The 24,266-nt window shown below is 42.5% G+C and overlaps 1 protein-coding gene across 1 annotated transcript in view; it reads left to right on the top strand.

The window, feature by feature from the left end:
• The first annotated feature begins 812 nt into the window (after window positions 1-812).
• PPP1R36 (protein phosphatase 1 regulatory subunit 36) overlaps window positions 813-24,266 on the top strand; it is a 41,928-nt gene continuing 18,474 nt past the window's right edge. The window contains exons 1-7 of the mRNA XM_003267813.3: window positions 813-971; window positions 1,843-1,907; window positions 4,065-4,112; window positions 15,927-16,013; window positions 16,533-16,630; window positions 16,838-16,904; window positions 19,562-19,660. Coding sequence (XP_003267861.1) covers window positions 903-971; window positions 1,843-1,907; window positions 4,065-4,112; window positions 15,927-16,013; window positions 16,533-16,630; window positions 16,838-16,904; window positions 19,562-19,660 — 533 coding nt within the window. The 5' untranslated portion in view covers window positions 813-902. The remainder of the gene's footprint in view (window positions 972-1,842; window positions 1,908-4,064; window positions 4,113-15,926; window positions 16,014-16,532; window positions 16,631-16,837; window positions 16,905-19,561; window positions 19,661-24,266) is intronic.

Below are 24,266 nucleotides of genomic sequence, written 5' to 3' on the forward strand. Positions count from 1 at the left end.
GCCTACTGACATAACTTAAAAGTTTATGGGAATATATATCCACTACTTATTAGCCTCTCATGCCAATTACGATGTGGTGATACAAAAGAATATACTAGGCATTCCCAATTATGTTGCATCATCTAGCATTGCTCACTTAAAGCTGGAAGGAAAAAAAATCAGCCAGAATCAGCATTATCAACTCAGTTGCAAGAAGGAATTACAAGACATATGATCTGAAAAGTGTAAATGTAAAAATATCAATTGAATACCCATTGACACTAAGCAAGGTTCTTTGTTTTTGAGCAACACTAATTTTGAGTACTTAAGACTGGTGCTTTACACACACCACTCCAAAAATCCACATAACCCCTGATTTGGTGTTTTCAGAAACAAGATCAGAGTAGTCTTGTCCTAGATTCCACAGCTTGTTAAGCAGCACAACTGTTGTGAAAACCTTATTTCCGTACCCATGTTCTCTTCCACGAGGCTACCCTGCTTCCCCACCTCAACCCTGCTCTCCCCGTCAACCTAGGTCCATCCTGGATTTGAACTTAATAATAGTGCTAATCATGAAAGTTTGGAAGAAATGGATCTTTCTTCCCTATGGGACTGAATGTAGTTACTCCAATTAAAACAGTAAAGTGAGTAACTTTATGAAGTTCACAGTTGGAATGCCATGAAGAATTATGCCCTGGGCGGCTTTACAATGGATAGGCCAATACGTCGCCATGGCTTTTAAGACTGGGAAAGGGGGCACCAGGCTGGGCTTTGGAAATCGCGGGAGAAGCCTGGGTGCGGCCGCAGCCCGCGCGGCCCAGGACGGAAGCGACGCCCCGCCCCGCTCCGCGCCCCGGGCCGCCGTGTGCAGGCGCCTGCGGGCGGTATCCTCGGCGACGCCGTGTGGCGGCCAGGGCGAGGCCATGTACCGGGTGCCCGAGATTTATGCGAGGAGGAAGCGGTTAGGTGGGCAGACCCCTTACTTGATGGATGTAAGTGCAGCCTTGGTCGCCCCCATACCCGGGTTGGGCGCAAGGCGGGCCCTGCTGCCCCCAACCGGCTTTCGGCGCCGCCTTTCCCAGCGCCGCTCCCCTCGCCCTCCTCCAGAGGCGGGTCGTCGCCTTCGCCCCGGGCTGGCGGTTCTCAAAGACACCTGGCCATATTTGGCTAGAAAAAAAACCTCTGGTGTATTTGACAGATGGTCAGAATTGAATTCTGGCTCCCTGCGCAGGTAGTTAGATATTTACGAAATGCCACCTCACCACCTCTAATTGGTTGGTTGCAAAATAAGGAGACCTACTGCGGGGGAAGCAGCCCCGCTCTGGGTAGAAAGGCTGGGGGGGGTGCTAGCTTCCACGGTGAAAAGGGTGTACTTACTTTTTGCCACTGCCTGTAAAGGGCAGTCTCAGTGTTGGAGCCCGGAAGGCTCCAGAACCAGACAGCTGAGGCTGCCCTGGGCATCAGTTTATTGTCTGAATTTCAATTAATTGGTAGATTGCTATGATGAGCTATATGTAGTCTCAATTTCCTTCCTTCCTTTCGCCCTTCCCTTCCTACTCTTCTTTCCTCTTTTCCTGCTTTCCTCCCTTCCTTTCTCCCTCTCCCTCCTTCCTGCCGTTCTACTGAAACCACACCTAAAATCAATCAAAGCGATGAAATCCTAGCTTCAAGTTTAACACTTTAGGATTCTACACTCTTATTGAAAGTGTAAAGAGGGACTAGTAGGAACCATTGTTTTTTGTTTCCTTTTTATTACTTAAAAGGTGTGTTAGTAAGTAGGAATTACTGTTAAAGGTTTATTGTGGCATGTGGATTGTAAATTGAGCTTTTAATTATTTTTGCTGCAATCATTTCGTTTTACAGCAGTTGGGATTACGATTAGGGATGTGGTACTGGAAAGATGAAACCAGAACTCTTGAGTTCAGAAGGTAAATTTTAACCACACTTTATTAGAGTTTTTATAAAAATTACATGTGCCTGGGGGAAAAAAAAAGCAACAGAAGAGTATAAAGAATAAATACCCACTGAAACTTTGACATTTGGAAGGAGACAATCATTTCAGTGAACAGCCTTTCTCTGAACGCTTACCAGCTGCTTCATATGGACCAGACACTGTGTTAATCAGTTTACCAACTCTTTGAAACAGCTGCATGTTAACCAATTTACAGATGAAGAAACTGAGTCTTCAAAGGGTTCAGCGACTTGAGGAAAATTAAGTGACTTAGCCCAATCACACAGCTCAGAGGTGACTAAGATTATTTAAATGTAGGTCTGTTTGATTTACAGAGTCCATGTTTTTAATTACTTTATAAAGTTGCCTTTTTGAGTTAGAGAAATATAGTTTTACATTAATGGGACCATATTATACCTGCTGCAATAGATGGTGAATCTCACAAGATAAAATTACTAAATTAGAAAAAACTGATTCTAATCTCTATTAAAGAAGACACTGACTCTTACAAGTGTATAGCTAAACTAATAGTACTAGACACTATCTGTTGTGCACTGATTGTGTGCCAGATATTTGCATATTTTTCCAATTCTTAAAACAACTGTGCAAAGTGAACATTAATGTCCTCATTTTGTAGATGAAGAAACAAGGCTCAGGGAGATTAAGCAACTGAACCAAAGTCATATAGCCAGTAAGTAGCAGAACTGATAGTTTGAACCAAGATTTGTCTAATGCCAAAGCCCTTTTCATGTACTCACTGTCTCCCTCAACTAGACAGTAAGCTCCTTAGTGGCAGGAACTATCTTATTCATCTTCAGGTCTCTGGAACCAGCTACAGAACTTCTTAAGTAGGTACTCAACAAATATTTATTGAGCATATTCAAAGAATCTGCTAGATTCAAGCAGAGGAAGAATAGATGCAGGTGATCCATTAGAAGACTAGTTGTAGGATTACAGATAATTATACAAGTAAGCAATAGCGAGAGTTAGAATTAACTCCAGGTTGGTAAAAATGGAAAGGCAAAGGACTAAGAAATACTTAAGAAATACTTAAGAGATAGGATTGACAGGATGTTTGGATAGGATTGATAGGATGTGGGGATTGGATGTGAAGGGAGAGGGAAAAGCAGTTGTTTAGATTGGCTCCTAGGTGTCTGACTTGGGCGATCAGGTGGCTGGGATTGCCCTTCACCCATATACAGCATTAAAGTGACAAAACTGGCAGCCGGGTGTGGTGGCTCAAGTCTGTAATCCCAGCACTTTGGGAGGCTGAGGTGGGCAGATCACCTGAGGTCGGGAGTTTGAAACCAGCCTGGCCAACATGGTGAAATCCCATCTCTACTAAAAATACAAAAATTAGCCGGGCGTGATGGCGGGCACCTGTAATCCTGGCTACTTGGGAGGCTGAGACAGGAGAATTGCTGGAACCTGGGAAGCAGAGGTTGCAGTGAGCCAAGATTGAGCCACTGCACTCCAGCCTGGGCGACAGAGAGAGACTCCATCTCAAAAATAAATAAATAACATGACAAAACTGGCCATGTGTTTCAGGTTGCTATGACTTGTTCACATTAATACCTCTTGGGCTGTTGGACAAATGGGGCTGGAGGTCAGGAAAGGAGTTGGCTAAGCAGACATATATAGTTACACTGGATGTTTATAGTTACATTATAAATATAATGACGTTTCATGTTAATTAAACAAATAATTCAAAGGCTTAACATTTTATGAGAGTCAAAATCAAAAGTTTACATTTTATAGAATATGTATTTCAGGCCGGGCGCGGTGGCTCACGCTTGTAATCCCAGCACTTTGGGAGGCCGAGGCGGGCGGATCACGAGGTCAGGAGATCGAGACCACAGTGAAACCCCGTCTCTACTAAAAATACAAAAAAATTAGCCGGGCGTGGTGGCGGGCACCTGTAGTCCCAGCTACTCAGAGAGGCTGAGGCAGGAGAATGGCCTGAACCCGGGAGGCGGAGCTTACAGTGAGCCGAGATTGCGCCACTGCACTCCAGCCTGGGCGACAGAGCGAGACTCCGTCTCAAAAAAAAAAAAAAAAAAAAAAAAGAATATGTATTTCAGTATTTCTGAGTAACCCGTCACTTCAAAGCAGTAATTTCAGTTTTCTTTCTCAGGTTTGCTGCAGAAGATTCTGTCCAGTGGCTCCTGAAACATCACCCTCAGTGAGTGTGAGATAGACAGATAGCTTTGGGATTAGACACACAAGACAGTTACAGGAGTCAAAATACATGTTAAAGCACAAGAGAATGTGTGTACAAATATTAAGTGCCAATTTTTTTTTTTTTTTTTTGAGATAGCGTCTCACTCCTGTTGCCCAGGCTGGTGGACAGTGGCATGATCTTGGCTCACTACAGCCTCGACTTCCCAGGCTTAGGTGATTCTCCCATCTCAGCCTAGTACTCACACCACCATGCCCGGCTTGTTTTTTGTATTTTTAGTAGAGACAGGTTTTCACCATGTTGCCCAGGCTAGTCTTGAACTCCTGGGCCCAAGTGATCCACCCTCCTAAGCCTCCCAAAGTGCTGGGACTACAGGTGTGAGCCACCGCACCTGGCTGACAGTATTTTTCAAACTAATTTTCAGTGCTAATCTAACAACCCACCCCAAATGGTGCTATTTCATATTTGAGCCTACTAATAAGTTCGCAGCTATCAGTTTCATATCATCTTTCATATTTGTGAAATATTCATATTCATAAACTAAAGTTTCTTTTTGTTTGTTCCCAAATTGTTCTTAAACTGTGGCTTGATTCGATTTCCACTAATTTTGGAGAATAGCTACGTGATGGTATGACTTAAAATGTAGGTTATATGACATAATACAAAAACACGAGCAAAAGAGGCCAGACACAAAAATGTAAATACTACATGATTACATTTGTATAAAAGTTTTAACAAATAGGCAAAAAATAACTTTAATGATAAAAGTAAATAAAAAATAATGGTCACCTTTAGGGGGTTATCAACTGGTAGCAGTGGGAGACAGTATAAGGAAAACTTCGGAGGTGGTAGAAATGGTCTATATGTTGATCTGGGTGGTAGCTTTGTGGGTATATACATATTAAAAAATTCATCAAGCTGCACACTTTAAAATTTATGCACCTTACTACATGTAAGTTATAACTAAAAAAAAAAAAAAAACAAAAAACTCCAAACCCGGACTGTGTGGAGTACACAAGCTGGGAGGCTGTTAAGGGAGGTGGAAAAGGAATTATTATGAAGAACAGATGGGGGTGAGCCAGCCCGTTTTTGGTACAGCTGCTTTGTGTTTAAGTAACTCAATGTGGTGAGCCTTATAGTATCAGGATTACCTTGGGCATCTACCTGCTCAGGTAGAGGAAGGCAGACCCTTGTATATTTTAGGTCAGAGTTGGTGTTTGGATTCGTTGGAAATATAGGTATTGGTTCCCTGTTAAAGTCTGAGCATATCCCATCACAATTTTTTTTTTTTTTTTTTTTTTGAGACGGAGTCCTTCTCTTGTTGCCCAGGCTGGAGTGCAGTGGCGCAGTCCTGGCTCACGGCAACCTCCCCCTCCCGGGTTCAAGCGATTCTCTTGCCTCAGCCTCCCGAGTGGCTGGGATTACTGGCATGTACCACCACACCCAGTCAATTTTGTGTTTTTAGTAGAGACGGGGTTTCTCCCTGTTGGTCAGGCTGGTCTCTATCTCTTGACCTCAGGTGATCTACCCGCCTTGGCCTCCCAAAGTGCTGGGATTACAGGTGTGAGCCACTGCACCTGGCTTCATCACAAATTTTAACAGATAGGTTTGAAGTCAGAGAGGACTCTTGAGCTGGAACATGCTTTTTCTGTCAGAGACAGTGCTACTGGAGACTTACGTTACTCCAGTTGGTGGTGAAGGGGCAAGGCTGAGGCAGAGGTGGCTGAGAGTAGACAGTGGTAGGGATGGAAGCTGCAGAGGTAGCAGGCGTGTTCAGTGACTGCTGTCATACCTAGCAGGGCGAGATTAGAACTGGGCAGACAAGACAATTATGCAGCAATCCAAGAAGGAGGTGACTAGGACCCAGATGAGCTCTGGCAGGAGAATGCAGAGATAAGCAGGGGTGGGGAGAGCCAGTAAGCCTGTGGAGTGGGTAAAGGGCAACAAGCTTATTTTTTTAAACGCATACTATTCGAGGTGCCTGCCTGTAGGACCCCCAGGTTAAGAATCCAGTTGGCAGGAGTTTGGCCCTTAGGAGAAAGGCAAGTGCAAAATTAGAGTGGGAAGTGGAATGACTGAGGCCAGAACCCTAGGAAATACTTTAAAAAATTATGAAATATATTATTTAAAATCATACTATTTAACCGTTTTCTTGTTTGCCTAGAGAATACTCGCCAGTGGTGCTTGCAGCTACAGCATTTACCCCGAGATAACTTTGCAACGAAATATCTCGCTTTCCTTATTATTTTCTCATCATTCTAGTATATTGACTTAGGAAACAAAAGACATTCTGTTAATAGCATTCGGTTTTTAGCGGTATTTCCATTTACAAAATATAGTAATTGTCTATCGCTGAAAATTTCAAATCCTAGAAAATGTAGCATTCCTACACATGATGTTAACATTGTTCTCAAACAGTTGTTACCCGAAGATTCAGTTGATGAATAAGATTTTTCCAAAATAGACGATTCTGATGATTGAGATGATTCTGATGTTAGTTCTGTTGAGAAATAACTCTAAGAATAGTTTTATATTTTATTTTCATGTGGAAAATCAGTCAGATTTGCTTCAGCCTCAAAGAGGGTGTTTATGTAAAATTAAATGAATGTTGGCAGCGAGCTACACTTTTTTTTTTCTAAATAGGAAAAGGGTTAAAAACATCAGTGAGTACCTGTGGTCCCAGTAAGTCGGGAGGTTGAGGGGACAGGATTGCTTGAGACTAGGAATTTGAGGTTATATTATGCCATGATCACACCTGGGAATAGCACCAGCCACTGTACTGCAGTCTGAACAACATAGCAAGACCCCATCTCTTAAAAAAAAAATTGCAAAATACTAATAAGCAAAAACAAAGCACAGTCCCACCCAGCAAGTAACTGTTAACATCTTATGGTATACATATATAGCTTTCCAAATCTTCTGATTTTCCCCTCTCTCTCTCCACACACACACTCTCTTAACATTCTGCATTTCCATCATTTCATATCTTTTTCCTCATTAAAAAATTGTACATATATACTGAAAAACAAGTATATAAATGTACAAAGCAGAAAGTGAAGATTCCACCACAGTTGTATACCCAGAGACCACCAGTGCACCAATGTTAAGAGTTATTTTTATTTTGTGTTTTCAACATACTGGTTACATTTACTTTACATTTTGTGACTGATAATTCCAAAATCTGAAGCCTTTGTAGATTGATTTTTTTTTTTTTTTTTTTTTTTTTTGAGACAGCGTTTCACTCCCATTGCCCAGGCTCACTGCAGCCTCTGCCTCCCAGGCTCAAGCAATTCTCCCTTAGCCTCCCAAGTAGCTGGGACTACAGGCAGATGCCACCGCGTCTGGCTAATTTTTTGTATTTTTGTAGGGACAGGGTTTTACCATGTTGCCCAGGCTAGTCTCAAACTCCTGAGCTCAAGCAATCTGCCTGCCTCAGGCTTCCAAAGTGCTGGGATTATAGGCGTGAGCCGCTGTACCCTGCCTTGCAGGTTTGATTTTGTTGCCAGTTTTATTTTTCTTGCAGCATTATTTTAAAAACTTAAAAAAATAAGTATAAATAGGCTGGGTGTGGTGGCTTACACCTGCGATCTTAGCACTTTGGGAAGCTGAAGTGGGAGGATTGCCTGAGCCCAGTAGTTTGAGACCAGCCTGGGCAACATAGTGAGACCTCTGTTCCCACAATTTTTTTTTTTTTTTTTTTTAAATTAGCTGGGCCTGGTGGTATGCGCCTGTAGTCCCAGCTACTTGGGATGCTGAGGTGGGAGGATTGAGGCTGTGGTGAGTCATGACTGTGCCACTGTGCTCCAGCCTGGGTGATAGAGTGAGACCCAATCTCCAAAAAATTGTGTGTATTTGTGTGTGTAAACATTTAAAACTTTTTATTTAATTTTAGAATTTTAGAGACAGGGTCTCACTTTGTCACCTAGGCTGGAGTGCCGTGGCATGATCTTGGCTCAGTTCAGCCTCGACCTCCTGGGCTTAAGCGATCCTCCCACTTCAGCCCCCACCGCGCCCACCCGCCGCCCCCCAGCAAATAGCTGAAACTACAGGGACATGCCACCATGCCCAGCTAATTTTTTTGTATTTTTTTTGTAGAGATGGGGTTTCGCCATGTTGCCCAGGCTGGTCTGGAACTCCTGAGCTCAAGCAGTCTGCCTGCCTCAGCCTCCCAAAGTACTAGGATTACAGGTGTAAGCCACCATGCCTGGCCCATTATAACTTTTTATATTAGAAGATTTCAAATATATAAAGGTAGGGAAGATGGTGTAATGAACCCCAACAAACCCATAATACAGCATCAAGAAGTACCAAATTAAAGTCAATTTCATATCTATACCTCTGTCTACCCTGCTCCTCAATTATTTTGAAGCAAATCCCAGGCATCATATCATCTGTAAATATTTCAGTATGTATCTCAAAGAATAAGCACTATCTTAGAAAACACAACTGATGTAGGTTGGGAGTCCCAATATATAAAATAAGAAGAAGAAGGGGAAAGAGAAGGAGGAGAGGGACAAACGGGGAGGAGGAGAATACAACTGAATTACCATTTATATACCTAAAAATGCAAATGGTAATTCCTTAATATCATATATTCAGTTATATTCAGTTGGTATTCAAATGTCCCCTGTTGTCTGATATTTTTTAAGTTTGTTTCAATCAGTCTTTAAAATAAGGTTTGTACATTACAATTGGCTTGATATGTCTTAATTACTGTACACATTTTAAGCCTCTGATAGATATCTTCATACTGCTCTCAAGAATAGGAGACAGGCAAAGAAAGAGGAATTGGCCAAAGACAGAGAAAGAATGGGCTGGGGGCAGTGGCTCACGCCTGTAATCCCACCACTTTGGGAGGCCTAGGTGGTGGATCATGAAGTCAGGAGTTTGAGACCAGCCTGGCCAAGATGGTAAAACCCCGTCTCTACTAAAAATATAAAAATTAGCCAGGTGCGGTGGCGGGCGCCTATAATCCCAGCTACTCAGGAGGCTGAGGCAGTAGAATCGCTTGAACCCAGGTGGCAGAGGTTGCAGTGAGCTGAGATTGTGCCACTGCGCTCCAGCCTGGGCGAAAGAAAAAAAAAAAAAGAAGAAAGAGAAAGAATGATTAGAAAGGTCAGAGGAAAAACCCTGATACACATAGGCCTCAGGGGCAAAAGAAGGTTCTCCAAGAAAGAGGATTGGGCAGGGAGGGGTCAGCAGTGTCACAGGCTGGAGAGTTCTGAGGAGGGCAAACACTGTAAAGAGGCCTATGGATTTAACAAGTTAGGGATCCTTAGGGACTAGTCGAGAAGCAGCTTCAGGAAGGCTGTAGGGTATACATCAGATGACAGTAGTTACAGGTGAGAATCTGAGATAAAGATGAAAAACTAGCAAAAATAGAGTACTCAGCTGGGTGTGGTGGCTCACTCCTGTAATCCCAGCACTTTGAAAGGTCAAGGTTGAGGGTCACTTGAGCCCAGGAGTTTGAGACCACCCTGGGCAACATAGCAAGACCCTGTCTCTACCGAAAATGGACAAAATTAGCTGAGCATGGTAGTGTGTGCCTGTGGTTCCAGATACTTGGGAGGCTGAGGTGGGAGGATCACTTGAGCCCAGAAAGTTGAGGCTGTGGTGAGCCATGATCCCGCCACTGCACTCCAGCCTGGGCAACAGAGTGAGACACTGCCTCAAAAAACAAATAAACAAAACCCCCAAAATAGAGTACTCTTGCTTTTTTTGTTTTGTCTTTTTTTTTTTTTTTTTGAAATGGAGTCTCGCTCCACTGCAACCGCTCACTGCAACCTCCCCATCCCGGGTTCAAGCGGTTCTCTTGCCTCAGCCTCTTGAGTAGCTGGAATTATAGGCACGCGGCACCACAGCGGGCTAATTTTTGTATTTTTAGTACAGACGGGGTTTCACAGTGTTGGCTAGGTTGGTCTCAAACTCCTGACCTCAGGTGATCTGCCCACCTCGGCCTCCCAAAGTGCTGGGATTACAGGCGTGAGCCACCGTGCCCGGCCCAAAAGAGAGTACTCTTATCAGTAGGTTTACTAGTGAATGAAGGAAAGAAAGACATAGTAGCCTTTAGTGGATCTGGGACTAAGGGAAGGTTTTGGGGATTTTTGTTAGTTTTGATTTAAAGGTAGGAAAATCTTGAGTGACTTTGTTATGGCAGAAAAAATAAATAAACAGAGGAAGGAAGGTGGGACTGGGGTCAAGATCAGAGGTCGGGGCTGGAAGAGAGAGCCGCAGCTTTTCCACTGAGTGGTGGGAAGGAGGTAATGCAGATAGCTTGGGCATTTGGAGGTACAGGCAGGGATATCCATGCTGCCCTTCTTACTGAAAAGAAACCAGACCCTTCCAGGCTACTACCAAAAGGAGAGTCTGTTGTTAGCGGTGCTGTGGAACTGACCTCTTTTTCCCTGAGATTGTTGCTCTGCTTGGGGCTTGCTTACCAGGAACTGCTGCCACTGCCACACTGGGCTGGGCACCAGGGCTGAAGAAAGTTGCATTCACCAAAGCGGCCTGATCCAGATATGGGACCTGGAATTCCTGAAGTCCAATGGACAGAGGAGACAGAGAAGGCTTCCCAAGGGAGGTGATATCTAAGCTACGACCTGAGGAAAAATAGGAATTGGCAAGGTAAAGGGCCGTTTGATTTGGGGAGGAAGAGAGTGCATTCTAGGGAGAAGGAACATGGGCAAAGCCCAGACCCGCAAGGGCATGGGCCATAATGTGGGGACTGCAGGTGGTTTATTAGGCTGGGTATATGGTCCCAGACGAAGTAGATTTACACCAGGGCCAGATTATAAAAGATCTTGCATACTGTGGTGAGGAATTGGAACTTTATTTAGATGGCACAGGGGAGTCATCAAAGCAGAGAAGTCACCTGTGATTAGAATTGCATCTTAGGCCCGGGTGTGGTGGCTCACGCCTGTAATCCCAGCACTTTGGGAGGCCAAGGCGAGGAAATACCTGAGGTCAGGAATTCAAGACCAGCCTGACCAAAATGGCAAAACCCCATCTCTAATGAAAATATAAAAATTAGCTGGGCATGGTGGTACCTGCCTGCAGTCCCAGCTACTTGGGAGGCCTGAGGCAGGAGAATCGCTTGAACCCAGGAGGCGGAGGTTGCAGTGAGCTGAGATCATGCCATTGTACTCCAGCCTGGGCAACAAAGCTAGAATCTGTCTCAAAAAAAAAAAAAAAAAGAACCGCATCTTAGAAAAATGGCTGGGCCAGGCACAGTGGCTCACGCTTGTAATCCCAGCACTTTGGGAGACCGAAGCAGGCAGATGGCCTGAGCTCAAGAGTTTGAGACCAGCCTGGGCAACATGGCAAAACCCTATCTCTACCAAAAAATACAAAAATTAGCCAGCCATGGTGGTGCACACCTGTAGTCCCAGCTATTTGAGAGGCTGAAGTGGGAGAATCATCTGGGCCCTGGAGGGTGAGGCTGTAGTGACCATGATGGCACCACTGCACTCCAGCCTAAGCAACAGTGAGACCCTATCTCAAGAAAAAAAAAAAGAAAGAAAAATGGCTAAAAGATGGAAAATTGTTTGGGGGGAGATAAGACTGGAGGCAAGGAGATCAGTTAAGAAGCAGTTGCAGAAACTCAGTTGACAGATGGCTAAAATTAGGATGGTGGCAGTGGAAAGAGAGGGAAGTAGCTTAAAAAGATATTAAAGAATTTAGTGATTAGTGAGCCATGAGGGGTGAGGGTGATGGAGGAATCAAGGAAGACACCATTTTCTGGCATGAGCACCTGGTTTGAAGGTGGTGCTTATTTACTGAGATGGGGGAAACAGGAGGTGGGAATACACGGTAAAGGGGGAGTGTGTTTATTTTGGACAGACTGAGTTTGAGATGCTTCTAAGACAGCTGATTGACAGTGTTCAATAGACTGATGTGTCACTTTATAAGTCTGCAGAGAGATCTGAGCCTTGAATATAAATTTGTGTGTAATTGGTGCTAGCGAAGTAGTTGGAATTATTCAGAGGGAATGAGAAGAATAACCATATGGAGCTCTGAGAGGGCCCTCATTTAGGGAAGGAACATGCCTCAGAAAAGGAGCTTTAGAAGGAGACCAATAAATTGTAGCCAGAGAGAGGGGAGGAAAATGGAGTGTCCTGAATCCAGACAATCTGTTTCACAAAGTAACATCTTGATCTCAGGGGCATCAAGTTTTATCCCATCAACTTAAGACCCTGAAAGTTCTGAGGTTTTAGTCCTCTTCCACCTGGGGTAGGTCAACTTTTATACCCACTAGCCAAGAGAAGTGCTAGACTTCTAGGTATTCTGAAGTTCAGATCAAGAAAAGTTGATCCCTTTCCCCTCCCCTAGCTTGAACTTACTGACCTCTCTCCTGGTCAAATGACACAGGAAATCTTACCCTCAGAGACAACCTAGCTCCCTACTCACAGGCAAGTCTTGCCTTGCTTTTGCAGATTATACCCTGATGGGGATGACTATCAGAATACAACAGGATACCCATAACCTCCATGCAAGAAATGCCAGGGAAAGGGTGGCCATTATTTCTTAATAGGTAGTTAAGGAAGAGCAGTGGAGAATGGTTTGAAGGGTGACCTGGGTTCACATCCTAGCTCTGCCCCTTACTAGATGGTTATCAGTTGTCAAGTTACTTAGCCTCAATAATTCTCAGCTCCTTAATCTATAAAATGAAATAATAATGCCTCGTGAGAAGTAAATGAGGGTGCTGGTATAGTTCATCAGCATGCATGCCCATTTCTTATTTGGTAAAGAGATAATACCTTTACTCACAGGCATCATCCAGGTTGGCCCACGAGGCAGACTTTTCTCTCTGACATAGTACCTGCTATCCTTTCCCTTCTTGCTTCAAGTGCCCCTATCCCAAAGCTGGGAGAGAACCAGCAGTCTGCCTGAATGTTTGCCAAGGTCATGGACTCCCCTGAGGACATAAAGCCAAGGAAACCCAACTCTTTTGTCATGGCCTGAGAGAAGACTCTCTGAGAACCATCAAAGAGGTCTAACTTGTGTGGAAGCCAAGAGTAGTCCAGCCCTCTGCATTTACGTGATGGATTCTAGAGAGAAAATATGAATTTCTTTCTTGTTTACTTCAAGGCAAGGGGAATGACATGATTATATTGTAATATTAGGAAACTACATCCACCTTATACTCTGGAGATAGTAGGAGGGTACAGGCTAGCTAGCCCAGACTGTGGTTTGGGCACCAATCAGAGGTTCAATTCACAGCACAATTTTCAATTATTGGCTGGGTGCAGTGGCCCACACCTGTAATCCCAGCACTTTGGGAGGCCGAGGTGGATGGATCACTTGAGGTCAGGAGTTTGAGACCAGCCTGGCCAACATGGTGAAACCCCATCTCTACTAAAAATACAAAAATTAGCAGGATGTGGTGGCAGGCACCTGTAATCCCAGCTACTTGGGAGGCTGAGGCAGGAGAATCACTTGAACCCGGAATGAAGAGGTTGCAGTGAGCTGAGATCGTGCCACTCCAGCCTAGGTGACAGAGTGAGACTCAGTCTCAAAAAAAAAAAAATTTCAGTTATTACTAGTGTTGCTTGTTGGTGATTCCAAATGCACTGTGAGCATAGGCTGCTTTCAGGGCTATGGCAGAGCACTCACTCACAAAGTGGAACCTGTCTCACCGGCCAAGCTAGAGAATGACTTCAGTGAAGTGAAAGCCACTCAGACAAGTGTGAAGTAGAGAAGGTGTGTCCAGAGGTCAGAGCATAAGGACTGAAAGCTTAGCAGTAAATGCCAGACTATTGGCTAAGGGCAGGCACTATCTACCAGTTTCTAACACTGGGACATGGGTCAGCCTCTCCAAGCCCTAGTTCTCCATCAGTAAAATGACAGCATTATACTAGATGATATTTTTTACTTCCAATAACCCCCAAATTCTGTGATTTTATGATTTTATTTTTTATTTTATTTTATTACTATTTTTTTTTGAGAGGGAGTTTCACTCTTGTTGCCGAGGCTGGAGTGAAATGGCGTGATCTTGGCTCACTGCAACCTCCACCTCCCGGGTTCAAGCAATTCTCCTGCCTCAGCCTCCCAGGTAGCTGGGATTATAGGCATGGGCCACCATGCCTGGCTAATTTTGTATTTTTAGTAGAGATGGGGTTTCTCCATGTTGATCAGGCTGGTCTCGAATTCCTGACCTCAGGTGATCCGCCTGCCTCGGCCTCCCAAAGTGTTGGGATTACAGGCGTGAGCCACCATGCCCGGCCTCACTTTTTTATTTTATTTTTAGACAGGGTCTCACTCTGTCACCCAGGCTGGCTAGAGTGCAGTGGTGTGATCTCAGCTCACTGCAATCTCCATTTTCTGGGCTCAGGCAATCCTCCCATCAACATTTGGTATCTTTCCATTTCTTTTTCCCTGCACACCTCCATCCCCAGTATTTTAGCACACCCTTCCCCATGAACACCCAATTCTTGGAGACCAGTGATAAGAGCAGCACCAGAAAGAATGAAAAGCTTAGAAATCATCACTGGCCAGCTTGGTGCCAGTCATCTTAAAAAAAAAAAAAAAAAAAAAGAACAACGGTGGAAAAATTTTTAAAAATCATTCCCTTGAGGTAATATTATGTACATGCTTTTGGTAGCTAACCTACAACATGAATATTGCCAGGCAGTTGGAGAAACTCCTGGAAGAAGAAGAAAGTACCAAGCTGACTTTATTACTCTCATGGGGAGGTATTTCTTTAACAAAATTTCTTTGTGGGATTTACCAAGGAAATAATAAAGTTCTCATGATTGATATCCACATTTAGAGAATGAATAAAGTTGAGGGGAAGTGCTTCTGTTACTGCATCTGCACCTCAGTTTAACAGAGGGACACATAACTTTGGGCAGAGGGTAAACTTCTGCATTGTGTTATCAATGTGGCATTGTTATAACCCACAATGGGTTTGGCAGACACCACAGTTCTCCCAGAAAATGTACTATTTATAAGGCAGGAACCTCGTCCTGTTAGTCTTCAAAACACTTTTCTCTATTTTTCTGTTAGCATTTGCTGAGAGTCTATTCAATGGCTCTGATGAGAAACCATCTTATTTTCAATGTCATAGCAATTCCTAACACATAGTAGATCGTCAGTATAGATTTGTTTGTTGTTTAATTGGGTTCCTTTGTTAGTCAAACTCATTATGGCTTAGTAGTGCTTGTTCAACATGCTAAGAAACTCTGAGTTAAGTAAAAGGTCCTGAAACCTACCTGGAGATGGCGACGGCTGAGGCCTTTAGAAGAGTCCACAGCAGTGAATACTGAGATTGCTGTTTGGGAAGCAGGATTGCCTGGTGGCTCAGCACTTGGCTCTGTGGCTAAAAACCTGGGCACCAGTCGTGACTTTGCCAGTTGCTGTTATTTTAGTCAAGTCACTTAATTTCTTTTTAAGTTTCCATTTTTCTTGTATGTAAAGATGGTGATCATATTTTGTGTTAGGGTTTCCATGAGGGTTAAATGAGGTTGTGCCTAAAAGCACTTGTCATATAACAAGTACCTCAATAAATAATCTTTTCAAACTTACCAAGAGCTTTCTGTTTCTTATGTAGTTACTACAGTATTTTTCAGATATTCTGTGTCTGGTGGTATTCTGGAGATTGCTGATGGTTAGAGGCTGAATGTAAAGGCTGAAGTTTTAATTTTTTCTCTAGATAAGTGTTCCATATATAAATAGATGAATTGAACACTGCTGTGTCTCAGATTATCTTCAGCCTCTGCTGATAATATATGCTAGTCCAAAGATTATGAGCTATGATATGATTTGACTCGTTTTCCCCTGGAAAAGGTGAAGTCCCTAATTATCTCATTTTTATTGCAGTTTTACACCTGCAGTAGAAGTCAAGGAAAAAGGAAAGAAAGGCAAAGCAGTTCACTTTGCAGAAATTGATGGTCCAGCTTCAGACAGGTAGATTAACTTCCCAATCATGCCGGAGTTGCTGATAGCATCTCTCAGTGGAATGGCTTCAGCCTTTACAAACTACAAAAATACCATTCCTATTATTCTAGGTCGCAATGCGAATACTCATCAAAGAAAGAACATGCGCTGTTTCAGAATTATGGTGGGAATTACGATAGTCCCGATAAATGTTTCCTGTTAACTTGGCTGTTAGCACATCTTCAACTTTTTACAGTTTTTTAAAATTTGAAAATGATAGGTACACCAGAACAGATGATTTAAATGATCTATTTTGTATGGTATTGGTATTTACATTTTATATCAGGCAGTGAACATCCCTCTTGCCTTAACATAGTAAATAAAATGTTTAATAAAAAGCATTCCAAAATGATCTTACATCAAACAAAACCCATGTATGACACTCAGGCTCTTATTACTTTTTAATACATGCTTCCTGCACCTCAGGATAGATTAAATACAACTAAAATATATTAAAACACTACTAGAAACTGTTATATTCCAAAACAGGTTGACAGATAAAAGACTTGCTGCGAAAGATGATAAGTCAGCTAAAGCTTTAGAGAAACGAGGTCAACAGGGCACCATTACACTGGATGATGTTAAATGTGAGTAACTGTTTCTTTATCCATACATAAACATCCATCTGTACATGCATACATAAACATCCATCCATACATCCATACATAAACATCCATCCATACATCCATACATAAACATCCACCCATCTATATATAACATCCATAAACATATCTTGTGTGACTCTCTAAGGCAGCTCTTTGTCCCTCTCTCAATTGTCCATTTTCTCTTTTCAGTTGTTGCTTTGCTTTTGCTACAAGATACTGAGATGCAGCGGATCTGTTCTTTTACAACATTTATGAGGTAGCTATTGCTTATGAGGCATTTTAGATCTTTTATCCTTTATTTTTCAGTAACTTCATCTGGTAAGTGATGACAAATCTGATTTTTAGAGGAAGAGCGTGAGGCTGGTTCTATGCAAGCCATCATCTCAGGACCTAGTCACAAAGACTGCGACCAAAGAGTCAGGGAGAGGAAGCCAGAAGTCATGGGAACCCCAAATAAAATCCCAGGGCAAGTAGTATGGAGAGCATGCTGTCAGAGTCTCACATGGACTGTGCTATTTTTATATAATAGTTGAAGGATATACCCATTTACTGGCCGGGTGCGGTGGCTCACGTCTGTAATCCCAACATTTTGGGAGGCTGAGGCAGGCGGATCACAAGGTCAGGAGTTTGAGACCAGATTGGCCAACGTGGTGGAACCCCGTCTCTACTAAAAATACAAAAATTAGCTGGGCGTGCTGGTGGGCACCTGTAATCCCAGCTACTTGGGAGGCTGAGGCAGGAGAATTACTTGAACCTGGGTGGCGGAGGTTACAGTGAGCTGAGATTGCACCAATGCACTCCAGCCTGGGTGACAGAGCAAGACTCTGTCTCAGACAAAAAAAAAAAAAAATACAAACATTAGCCAGGCATGATGGCAGACGCCTGTAATCCCAGATACTTTGGAGGCTGAGGCAGGAGAATCGCTTGAACCTGGGAGGCAGAGGTTGCAATGAGCCAAGATCGTGCCATTGCACTTCAGCCTGAGTGACAGAACAAGACTCCGCCTCAAAAAAAAAAAAAAAAAAAAAAAAAAGATATACCCATTTACTGAGATCACTTTTCTCTACTAGTTATGTTTGGCAGCCCCAGGATGTGCTAGGTGTGTGGTGTGTGACTCTGGGTAAGTTTCTTGACCTTTGTAAGCCTCAGTCTCCTCAGCTACAAAATTGGGAAGTAATTGTGTAATTGTGTCCCCTTTGTATGGCTATGCGTGGCTGTGCCTCATGTGGCCCCTGCACCACGAACACTCAGTGAGAGTTGGGTGCCCGATGCCATTTGCGCCCCTCCCCATTCCCTCTGCACACACATACAGGCTGCTTGTGGCAACTGCCTGAGACTCGGCCTGAAGGCCTCATTCCACCACAGGCACACGCTCAGTCTGACTGCAGAGCAAGTTTGGAGCTAGGGAATCAGTGCCCTAGAAGCAGCCCTCATTCAATGCCCTGCTGGTGGAGGAGTTGATGGGTAAACTCATGAGATGTTTTCTACACTGTCTCCCAGAGTCACCGCAGGACTGAACTCCGCTTACTTGTTAACACCCTCTTGGTTGGCTTCCTTTCCTTTCCTGTCTCATTTCCCCACTTTCCTACTGATGTTTCCTGAGATCACTCCCAACTAAACTGTTCACTTTCAAGAATTTGGTCCAGTGTCTGTTGCTGGGGGAACCCAACCTGAGCCAGGGAGTTATTAATAACTTGAAAAGAAAATCTGTAATGCTCACCCTCATCCTGCTCTTTAGGTATAGTTCAATAAAGCAATGCCAGAGAAAGAATTTCCATTTGGGGCCACAAAGAAGGCAGCAAAAGTCTTGAAAAATATTTAGAAAGAAAACAGTGACTTCTAGTTAAAAACAAATGAGAGAGCATTGTAAATCAGTGCAGCCTTTTCAGAGAGCAAGGCACATACACTCTGCGGTAGCAATTTCACTTTTGTCTATAATATTAAAAAAAAAAAAAAACTAAATACCCACAATAGAAGACTAGTTAAATATGAGGTATAGAATATTCTATTCAGCTCTTTAAAAGAAAGAAGGAAATCTACATATAATATCATAGAAAGAGGTCTATGCTACACAGAAAATTGACAAAAGCAAGTTGCAAAGAATTGTATATATAGTATTACCCCGCTTATTACCAAAAAACATTTTGAAGGCGTATATTCATGTACATGTATATATGTTGGTGGAGGAGGATGTTACATGTGATTGTCTATGTTTTAGAAAGTTTAGAAAGGATTCATACCAAACTCTTTTTTTTCTTTTTTTGAGATGGAGTCTCGCTCTTTTGCCCAGGCTGGAGTGCAGTGGCACAATCTCAGCTCACTGCAACCTCCACCTCGTGGGTTCAAGTGATTCTCCTGCCTCAGCCTCCCAACTAGCTGGGATTACAGGGATGCACCACCACGCCCAGCTAATTTTTGTAATTTTTAGTAGAGGTGGGGTTTCTCGAGGCTGGTCTCGAACTCCTGACCTCAATTAATCCACCCGCCTTGGCCTCCCAGAGTGCTGAGCCACTGTGCCTGGCCCATACCAAACTCTTAACAGTGGTTATCACTAGGGAGTAGGATGGTGACAGAGGTAGGAGGACAGAACTTTTTACTTGATACATTTCTCTACCTTTTTTAAACAATGGAAATATATTGTATAATAACTTTTTAAAAATGAAAATTAATTAGTAAGCACAACTATAAGAATTTAGTGTCTGATCTCTCCAAAAGTTTTACTTACAAAAACCAGATTTCTTAAATTTTTAAGTAGATAGTAGATATAATTTTAAGTGGTAAATTAGTTCTTTGATAGGCATGATAACATGGTTTTCTACTTATTCTTGTGTGCTCATATATTTTTATGAGAAATCTTACATTTGAAATAGGTTAGCATTGACTCTTTTTTTGTTGTTTCTAATCTTCCCATAGGAATAAGAATCTTGATAATTTCCTCATGGCATTATTGTACTACTTATCTCATTATTTGGAAAAAAACTCACTGGAAAAGAAACCCAAAAGCTACATGGTGTAAGTAAGATTTTATAGTGTGCATTAGAGTTTTATCACTGCCAGTATTAAAAGTAACTTTTGTCTAGGATAAAGAGATGATGGAAATTTTTAAATCTTTGAGATGTACCAAGACATTTTATATGGGAAGAGTGTGTCAGTTTTTAAAGCTCACTGGATAATTTATATGTGTAGTCCAGCAACACATGATACAGACTAGCATTGCACAATAATGAAATAATGAAAGCTGTGTATGTAATTTTAAATTTCTGGTAAACATATCTTAAAAATGTAAAAAGATACACGTGAAATTAATTTTATTTAACCCAATAATGCAAAAAATATTATCATTGCAACAGTAGTTGATATTAGCAAGTTATTAATGAGATATGTTACTTTTTTGTAGTAAGTCTGGTATCTATTTTATACCTATAATATATCTCAATTCACACTAGACACATTCTCAGTAGCCACATGTGGCTAGTGGCAACCATCTTGAATGGTGCAGATATAGTTGTTGTTTGTGTGCTTTTTATGCTTACAAAGTTCTTGCTAAAGGTCTTGTAAACATCCAATTAAAAAAATCTAAGAATTAAAAAAATTAATATATTCAGCCAAAGTGGCATTCCACATCACAGGAAAAAATCCAAGGTTTCTTAGGCTACTTATAAAGAATTTAAATGCTTTAGCTTTAGGCATAAGTGGCGCAGAGGTGTACACCAGGGCAAGAATCTGGGAACTCAGAGTACAGAGCAGAACAATGCCTCTCAGCCTTGGTGACCTTTCGCAAGCCATGGAACTTTCCACATGCCAGACTGCCCTCCCCAGTACGTGTGGAAACAACCCAATGATTTAGCTGTTAGGAATGCTGGGTAGAGTAATTAACTTGTCGCTGCAGGATGTTTTCAAAATGCAAAACCCTGTATACAATCAAGCAGTTGGAAAAACATCTTATGGATAGAATAAATGTATCTGGATAGCAGTTTTGTAAAGAACCAAATAAATAATTTAAAAACTCTTGTTCCTGTAAAGCCATCATAATATACAACATCAGTGTTATTTTGGGACTGTATTTCACAACAGGGCAGCCAGAGCATGAAATGTTTCTATGGTAGCAAGCAAAAGGGTTTAAAGCCAGCTGTGGACTTAGAAGGTTTGAAGATTCTTACTATTTCCAAATGAAACTTATTAGACATTTTTGGCACTTTGGCTTATTACATTTTTTTATGGTATTTCCTCTTCTGAGGCTTATTGCTAATCTGGCAAAAAGATTTGTTTAATTTCTTTTTTCTTTTTTTTTTTTTGAGACAGAGTCTTGTTCTGTCGCCCAGGCTGGAGTGCAGTGGCACAATCTTGGCTCACTGCAAGCTCCGCCTCCCGGGTTCACGCCATTCTCCTGCCTCAGCCTCTCCGAGTAGCTGGGACTACAGGCGCCCGCCACCATGCCCGGCTAATTTTTTTTTTGTATTTTTAGTAGAGACGGGGTTTCACCGTGGTCTCGATCTCCTGACCTCGTGATCCGCCCGCCTCAGCCTCCCAAAGTGCTGGGATTACAAGCGTGAGCCACAGCGCCCGGCCTAATTTCTTTTTTCTTTTCTTTTTTTTTTGAGTTGGAGTCTGGCTGTGTCACCCAGGCTGGGGTGCAGTGGTGCAATCTTGGCTCACTGCAACCTCCACCGCCCAGGTTCAAGTGATTTTCCCACCTCAGCCTCCTGAGTAGCTGGAATTACAGGCGCCCACAACTATGCCCAGCTAATTTTTGTATTTTTTAGTAGAGATGGGGTTTCACCATGTTGGCCAGTCTCGTCTCGAACTCCTGACCTCAGGTGATCTGCCTGCCCCAGCCTCCCAAAGTGCTAGGATTACAGGTGTGAGCCACCGTGCCTGGCCTACTTTCTTAATTGATAAGAACAGATTATAAGACAGGTTTTCTAGTTAAAGATGCACTAAACATACTAGAACACAGTGGTATAAGGTAGACTGTTCCTTAGAAGGAATCAGTTACTCAGATTGACAAACCAATCGAAGCCTTAAGAGTATGGATTTTGGCTGGGCGCGGTGGCTTATGCCTGTAATCCCAACACTTTGGGAGGCCAAGGTGGGTGGATCATGAGGTCAGGAGTTCAAGACCAGCCTGACCAACATGGTGAAACCCCATCTCTACTAAAAATACAAAAATTAGTCAGGCATGGTGGCACTCGCCTGTAATCCCAGCCCAGCTCCTCAGGAGGCTGAGACAAGAGAATCGCTTGAACCTGGGAGTCAGAGGTTGCAGTGAGCCGAGGTGGCACCATTGCACTCCAGCCTGGGTGACAGAGCGAGACTCCACCTTAAAAAAAAAAAAAGTATGGACTTTATGGTGTGATTCTAAAAATAAAAATTACAACTTTTTATTTTCAGGCTTCCTGTGGTCAGTTGGTTTACTTACTATAATAGAATTAAATATTGATTGCATTGAGGTATCTGCACAGAAGAAAAAAATTGATTTCAAATACCAAGATAGAGCATAGGGATAGTAATAGCATTTAATTCACAGAGTTATTATACAGAAGTATATGAGACAGTGTATCTTAACCCAGTGCATGGCACTTGGGAGGAAAGCCTACAGCCATGAGAGGAAAGCAGAAAAGGGTGAAGATGGATGGCAAAGGTACACTTAGATGATGTCAGGTGATTAAAAGCCCTACTTCCAGAAGAAGAAGCCTTATCCCTATTTTACAGGTGAAGAAATTAAGGCTCACAGAGGTTAAATAGTTTGTTGGGGATTATGTACCATACCTAGGAGATGACATTACAGTTCCTAGGTGGAACTGATATTAGAACCCAGGTCTGTTTAACTCCAAGGCTTGTGCCTTAACCACTGTACAACATGCCCAGCACTTCCCACCAGTCAACTGCACTGTTTTCCAGAGTTTATCTGTCCATAATTAGAATTTTTAGCTTCTGAACAATTATGTATGTACTGTTTGTTTGTTTGAAACGGAGTCTTGCTCTATGAACCAACCTGGAGTGCAGTGGCACAATCTCGGCTCACTGCAACCTCCGTCTCCCAGGTTCAAGTGATTCTCCTGCCTCAGCCTCCCGAGTAGCTGACACTACAGGCATGTGCTACCATGCCTGGCTAATTTTTTATATTTTTGGTAGGGAAAGAGTTTCACCATGTTGGCCAGGCTGACCTTGAACTCCTGACCTCAGGTGATCCGCCCACCTCAGCCTCCCAAAGTGCTGGAATTATAGGCCTGAGCCACCGTGCCCAGCCTATATGTACTTTTAAACATAATATCATATGTACTTTCAAGTTATTATAATCTTCATAATTGTAATTTTTAATGGTAGCATAGTTTTCCATCAAGCCAATGTGTGTGAATTGACTTACCTACTAAGAGGCAGTATATTATAGTGGTTAAGAGTACAGATTTTGATGCCTGGGTTGCATCTCGTGGAAGACTCACTCATAAGTTAGGTTAATAAGCATCAGGTCCTTAAACAATACCTGACTGTATTGCTGCTCCTTTTATCCTTCTTTATTAGTCTGTTCTCATGCTTCTAATAAAGACATACCCAACTGGGTAATTTATAAAGGAAAGAGGCTTAATGGACTCACACTTCCACATGGCTGGGGAGGCATCACAATCATGGTGGAAGGCAAATGAGGAGCAATGGCACATCTTACATGGTGGCAGGCAAGAAAGCATGTGCAGGGGAACACCGCTTATAAAACCATCAGATCTCATGAGACTTACTCACTATCATGAGAACAGCATGGGAAAGACCCGCCATGATGATTCAGTTACCTCCCATTGGGTCCCTCCCATGACACATATGGGAGCTACAATTTAAGATGAGATTTGGGTGAGGACACAGCCAAACCATATCACCTTCTATTTTATATATTTTGGCAGTTTCTAATTTTTCTGATATATAAATAATGATTGCATTGAATGTCCTCATGCATTAAAATTTCCTCCTAATTTTGGATGATTTTTTTAAAAGAATAAATTTCCAGGAGAGATGATATTGGATCAAAATTTATGATAATTTCTGTGGCTCTTGAAATTATTTTCAGTTTTTTCCCCAAAGGATTATGCCAATTTTCTGTTACAAGCAATGCATAAGCACATCCGTTTCAACAAAATTTTGTCAGAATTATTGTTTGCACTTTTAAAGAATGTGCTTTAAAAATGAACCACTAACTGGGTTTGTATTTAAGGCAGTTTTACAAAATTAGATGAAAACAGTATGGGGGAATGGTTTCCAGGCACAGAAATGTGATGCAAACAGGCCACCTCTGCCTGAAGTTTTGTATATAGGTTAGCTTCTCTTGAGTATTTCTTTTTCATAGCTTTTTCCTTTTTTTCCATTTCAACACATCAGTTCTTTATGTATATGTGCATATGGGGTCTAGGGACCACTTACCTTGGAATCATTTGGGAAGATTGTTTTAAATTTCCTGGGCTAGACCCAGACTCCTGAGCTAGAATCTTGGAGAGAGGGTTGCACTGGGAATTTGCACTTTTAGCAAGTATCCCCAGTGATTCTTTCATAATTCATAGGTTTATTAAAACTTGAGAAGCATTGGCCTAAAAGCTTCAAGGCATTCCTTGGTGGTTGTAGTTTGATTTGGTTG

The sequence above is a fragment of the Nomascus leucogenys genome, chromosome 1a (genome assembly GCF_006542625.1).
Source record: "Nomascus leucogenys isolate Asia chromosome 1a, Asia_NLE_v1, whole genome shotgun sequence".
NCBI lineage: Eukaryota > Metazoa > Chordata > Mammalia > Primates > Hylobatidae > Nomascus > Nomascus leucogenys.